Source organism: Pinus tabuliformis, chromosome 1_2 (genome assembly GCF_031772625.1).
Source record: "Pinus tabuliformis cultivar Carrire ecotype Pingquan chromosome 1_2, CPIR1, whole genome shotgun sequence".
Taxonomy (NCBI): domain Eukaryota; kingdom Viridiplantae; phylum Streptophyta; class Pinopsida; order Pinales; family Pinaceae; genus Pinus; species Pinus tabuliformis.
This window is the reverse complement of record NC_142298.1, coordinates 1,074,201,114-1,074,207,409: the sequence shown is the minus strand read 5'-3', so window position 1 is coordinate 1,074,207,409 and position 6,296 is coordinate 1,074,201,114. Positions and strand designations below refer to the sequence as shown.

Here is a 6,296-nt window from a genome sequence, read left to right as displayed (position 1 = left end):
GGCTAAGTGATGGGTTCATCTGCAATTGGTTCAATCTCATCCTCGTCCTCTAGCTCTGCTTCCATTTCATGGGTCATCCTTTCTTCCTCCACTTTTTGTGACGCTTCTTCCTCTTTTTTATTCTTCATTTCCTCTTCTTGGAACCTCTTCTATTATTCCCCTTCTTCTATTATTTTCCTTTCTTCCTTTTTTTTTCTGCTACTGTAAGAATTCCTCTTATTATTTTCTTTGTAGCTCCTCTGCTCTTCTCAAGTCATATTGACTCTATTTTTCGTATTCTTCTTTTTGTGAGCATTCTTCCTCTATTTTTTGTTATTTTTCTTGTTTCTTCTCCTTTTCTAACCTTTTCTCCTCCTCCTCCCTTTGTTTCCTTTGTTTCTCTTCCTCAATTGCACCTTTGCACATTGGATCAACCTTGAATGTCCTGTTGCTTTCTGCCACTAGATCATGCTTTAGCAGCTTTCTGGATGATACAATGTCCACCTGGGAAATTACTTCATGTTGAATCTCCTCCATATGTACATATGGTATGTTAGTGTCGGTGTCTTCACACTTCCATCAGTGATCAAATTGCTCTTTTGCTGTCTCATTTGATCAATTGCGTTCGATTAGGTCATGGATCAATTGATGGTAGTGGTTTCATTTCAGTTTCCCTCATGTCATATACCTGCTAACTTTCTCAAAACCTCTTTTCAGTCATTTATAGTCATTTCAGTTCATTTCATTTAGCTTTAGGGTTTACTTTCAGTAGGTCTTAGGGTTTGTCATCATGGTCATCCAAAATTCAATAAAAAGGTCAGCAGTCACATGGGGAGGATAAAAAAGGTCATAAAATCATAAATTTACTTATGATATGCTCAATAAATCGTTTTACCTCAAAACTCTGTTTTGAGGTGAAAACATAGTTTTTCCATTTTTTGTAAAAATTTCATGTAATTTAAGTGTTTCTAAATGTAATAAGCTCAGTTGTTTTTCTTGGTCACCTTACCAACTCCTGCCACTGCAAAAACAAAAGAACCAAGACATTAGTTCATCAAAGTGCCAAGAAAAAGTCAAACTTCAAATGAAAAACAAAGTTTTTGAGAAAAAGTGACTAAGACTTTATAAAAATAGGTTTGCAATGAAGAAAAATTAAAATGCATCATATATAAAGAAAATTCATGCTAGCTACTCATTTCATTGTGAAAAACATCAAGTGGAGAGCCAAAATTGCATTTTGAAGGGAAATTGGACAAAAGAGGAAGAAAACCTGGTTTTTGCATCATGTTTCTAAATGTTTCCCATTTATCTTCCTTTTTAAACTCCTTTGTGGTATCCTCCTCAACTTTCTTCACTTTTTTGGGGTTTCTTTTTCTTGTTTAGTAGCACCACTCACTCATGTTCCTACTTTTTCCTTTTCCATTTCTTCACTTACTTATTCTTCATATATATTTTAATCTTCCTCTTCTACCCAAATTTTTAAATATTTTACCTTTTTCCCTTGTAATTTTATGTCTTGACGAAATGTACTCTTTAAACCTAATAATTCCACATAGTTCTTTTCTAGACCTAAAAATTGTCATCCAATTTCTCCATTAAATTCCTCATAAACTCATTCTTAATACTTTATATATAAGCTATCATCTCTCCTTCCCCTTTATTTATCTATATTACAAACCCACCACCATTTTTTTTTACACATATCCCTATTTATCTATATTACAAACCCACCACCATTTTTTTTTTACACATATCCCTTTCATAATCTTATTGTCGCTCACTTTCTCTTCTTTTAAATTTTGTACCTATCTTCATCTTACCATTTTCCACTTTGACTTCTCCCTCCATCCTTAATATTATTTTTATATGCTTCACTTTATATTTAAGTAATGAAATTTTGAAATGGTTAAAAGGTGAATATATGTTAAGGAACTCCATTCCCGAGCCACTATTCTATGATATAAGAACAAACCTTCGAGTTTTCTTTTCTCAATGTACATTTTCTCATGTTTACAAGGAAAAGTGCTTGGATTCCAATTAAAGTCTCCAAGAACAAACCTTTGAGCTTTATTTTTTTAATGTACATTTTCTCATGTTTACAAGGAAACATGCGTGGAATCCAATTAAACTCTCAAAAATATTCTCGAGAGGTATGAAGGCAGTTAGGAAATTAATAAGTCCCTGAAGGGACTAATTACTTATTGTTTTCATAAGTCATGGAATTGATATTCTCGTAGCTTTTAGTGATGATTTAACTAATATTTCACCTTAAAGATGGTTTTATAATTTTCTTTTGAATGGTGAATGGTTAGGTTTTTTCTATAATCAGAAATTTGTCATGAAAAGCATTAAATACTTTTATATCATCTTAGATCCATCTTAACTCTATATCTATCAAGTGCTAAGAGGGATCAAATGTCCTTTCACTCTAAAAGAGATTTGCATCTCAAAATATTTGGTCCCTCTTAGGTAGTTGGTAGTTGGAATTAAGATGGATTCAAGTTGGTTTTATTATTTATTATAATTAATTATAATTATAATTTAATTATTTTAAATATATTTTTTATAAATGTCGTTGGAATCTATAACATGATAGTTTTAGTACTAGTGTGTCACGGGTTGATACTCATCAACTACTATTATAACCTCCATGTGTGTCACGGGTTGATACCATCAACTACTACCACCAACTACTACTATAAACCTCTAGGTGTGTCACATGTTGATACCCATTAACTACTACTATAACCTCTAGGTGGAATTGCATTGCCCCCAACCATGACACACAAGTTAGACAAGGATTGAATTAACCACACAAATGTGTTAGCAATGCCAATATGTCGGCCCTCAGGCTTATAATTCTAATTATCAATTTTATATTTTATACCTTTATTTTATTTTATTTGTTTTTAATTTTAAGTAATTTGACCAGGTCAAAATGTATGTTTTCTTGATAATTACCATTATTATTTATTTATTTTTATCCAAGAAATTACTTTTAACTTTTTATTTTTTTTAATCGAGCCAACATGTAAACATTTACACCACTACAACATTTCCCAAAAACTTTTTTACTTTTAGATTTATTTTTTAAAAATGGTATAAAATAAATATTTATGAATTTTGATTTTGAAATAGTTATGGTTTTTAAGCAAGTAATATTGATAAGCCATGGTATTGACCCATGGTATCTTGACAAATCTTATTTACAAGTTAATAATATATATGGTGAAATGGGGGTAAATATCCATAGGTAAGAATCTTGTTATATTGTATGTTTATTGTAAGTGTTAAGTTTTAATTTAAAAATGTTATAAAATTAAATAAAAAAATATATCTATTAATTTTTTTTTTAAATGAGTTATGGTTTTTGGGTATGTGTTATTGAGGGATCAAATCTTTTTTCACTCTAGAAGATGTCTACATCTCAAGGGATTTAATCTCTCGCGAGTTAAGATGGATCTAGATTGATTTTATTATTAATTATAATTTTAGATATTAATTTTAAATTATTAGTTTTATTTTAAATGGTTCTAAACCGTTATCCTAAAAAATTGACGTGATTTATTTGGAAGAGACTTGGTATTCAATAAAATAATTATATATCTAAGCGTGTCTATTTTGGAATATTGATTATTCAATTTTAATTTAATTATAAATAATTAATAGATAGATGGTACGGATTTAAGTTCTATGGACATTCCATAGAAATATTTTACTCGGATAAATGGTTGAGATTTAGCTCAAAAATAGTATTTTATTTTGCGTTTCAATGTAATTATAAAAAGGTTAAGCAAAGTCTTTCTGTAGAAATCACATAAGAGAAATTTTTGGATCGCATAAGTTTGAATACATAAATAAAAAATGTTGTAAAATTAAATTAAAATAAAATTTATATAGAATATTTTGATTGTAAAATGAGCTATGGTTTTATGGACATGTAGCGTTGATAAGTTATGGTATTGGTGCATGGTATTGTAAGAAAATCTATTTATAAGTTAACAAATTTCATAGTAAAGTGGAGGGTGAATCTCCATAGTTAAAAACCAACTATTTAATTTAGGCATAGTCTAAGTTATAGACAAAATAGTCCTTTTCAAGGGAATTGAGCAATACAATTTCAAGCAAGATTGTGATTTTTTGGTTTTTAATATACATTTTTGAATGCTTAATTAAATTCAACACCTTGAAAAACCACTATTTTGTAAATTAAACATCTTAAACTCAATTTTTAAAAAATATCTACTAAATTTTAATTAAAACTTATTAAAAACTACCTTACCTTTAATTTATATAACTACACTAATATATTAATAACTAATTTAAAAAACTATTAACTTTAAAAACAAATCACCTTTCGAAAAACTCACTTAATAACCTTTTAAAAAAATTAAAAAGAATATGAATACAAAATGACATATTCAAATTCCCCTATTACTTAGGGGCATGGACATGGGCATCTTACCTAAAATTATAATAAAAACACTTAAAATTGGTGTCAAAGTGCTAGCATACGTTTATCTCATATTATAAAATTAATAAAAAACCAATCCGATTATCGATTTGAAAATTACTTTCAATATATATATTATCAACCATGGTAAAAGACCAGAAATCCAGCTCACACTTCAAAGATTATTTCATCAAACAAATAAAGCTAGATTACTTTTTATAATTTATGCCGTACAGAGCGGGCGGACCGTTATATCAGGGGATCGTTTTGTGGACTTGTATGGTTTTATATAACTCGTGCGGGAGGGCTGGATCCTAAAAGTGGAGCGCACTGAGGAGAGCTGTGGAGGGCCTGCGATATTTTTTTTTCGCGGAGAGCTGTGGAGGGCCTGCGATATTTTTTTTTCGCGGAGAGCTGTGAAGGGTCTGAGATTTTTTTCGCTGGAGAAAGAAATATTTTAGCCATGGAAGCAGAAATCTGGCAAAGGCTCCCAGAGGTGTTGTTGCATATGATTTTAGCGAAGCTTCCCATTAGGGTTCTGGGCAAAATGAGGGCTGTCTGCAAACAGTGGAAAGATCTACTGTCTTCTCGTGATGCCTTCGAAGGGCTTGTTCCAAAATGGTCGCTTTGTTGCACCCCGGGGTTTCTGATTCAGATCCATTGGGATACCAAAGATGACGGAGAATTTTGGGTTATAGAAGGATGCAGTACTGGTTCACACATTTACAAAGTGCCTTTGCTCAATTGCATCGTTTTGGATTGTTGCAAGAGCATCGTGTGTTGTCAAGAACGAGGGGATCCGTGGGCTCTTTCCATAGGAATTCCTGGTACCACCAATTGGAGACACCTACCTCGTCCTCCTATACCTGCCTGCCACTTCGACCACTTCAACCACTTCAATGGAATGGTTTTCGACTCTTCCACAAGGCGTTGCACTGTCCTTCTAGGTTTTTCTTGGTTAAACCACCAATTGCAAGGTGTTAATAGAAGAATGATGGAGATGTGTATTTATGATTCAGAATCCAACGCGTGGACTCAACATTCCACCATGGTCCCAGATCATCTCTGTCCTTTTGGTAAGGGTATTTTTTGTCAAGGAAAATTTTACTGGAGGGTTGTCACGCTGGATACCCTTATCTTCATTGCAGCCTTTAATATTGCTGACGGAATCTGGAGAGAATTCCCAGTGCCCCACAGATGGCACGGGTGGATTTATCCAGAAGATCTTGCTGAATATGATGGGCATTTCATGCTAGTGGATAGACGGGTTGCTGGTTTTATTCGCATGTGGAAGTTGAATGAAGCGGGAGAATATGAAATATGGTGTGAGTTTCGCGTCAGTGGTTTGTCAAAAGAATACTTTCCGTCATTTCCTATGGTGACCGTGAACAACAGTGGGTTTATCGTGGTAGTTGATTGCAGATTAAATATGTCGATATTCAGCTCTACCGGAAATTCGATCGTCCATAGATTGGAATTACCAGGACATAGCAAGTCTCGAGCACGGTCAGTTCGAGGATTTGCATCAGCTTTCGAATCTTCCAACCTGATGTGGCCTTAGTAAATCTTCTCAAACACCAGTTCGAGGGTTTGAATCAGCTGATGTGCCCTTAGTAATTCTTTTGGAGGATAACAATTACTTTGTTCAAATATAGCGATTAGGGTTCACCCCAAAACAGAGAATAAGTGATAGTGGAATTCAATGAGAGAGGTTTATTTCTGTGGTTCACTGTGAAGAATGATTTGCAAGTATTTTGATAGTTAAGTAAATTTAGATGGAATAAGAATGGTTAAATAAATTTTGATTGGATAGTAACTGAGTTAATTCTGCTATTGATAGGAATATAGGAATAGTGATTAATTT

The 6,296-nt window shown here is 32.5% G+C and overlaps 1 protein-coding gene across 1 annotated transcript; it reads left to right on the top strand.

Moving 5' to 3' along the window:
* Nucleotides 1–4,895: 4,895 nt before the first annotated feature.
* LOC149209855 (F-box protein At5g49610-like) lies at nucleotides 4,896–5,993 on the top strand. Its single transcript, XM_089398773.1, has one exon. The coding sequence runs from the start codon at nucleotides 4,896–4,898 to the stop codon at nucleotides 5,991–5,993; it is 1,098 nt and encodes a 365-aa protein (XP_089254899.1).
* Nucleotides 5,994–6,296: the final 303 nt, after the last annotated feature.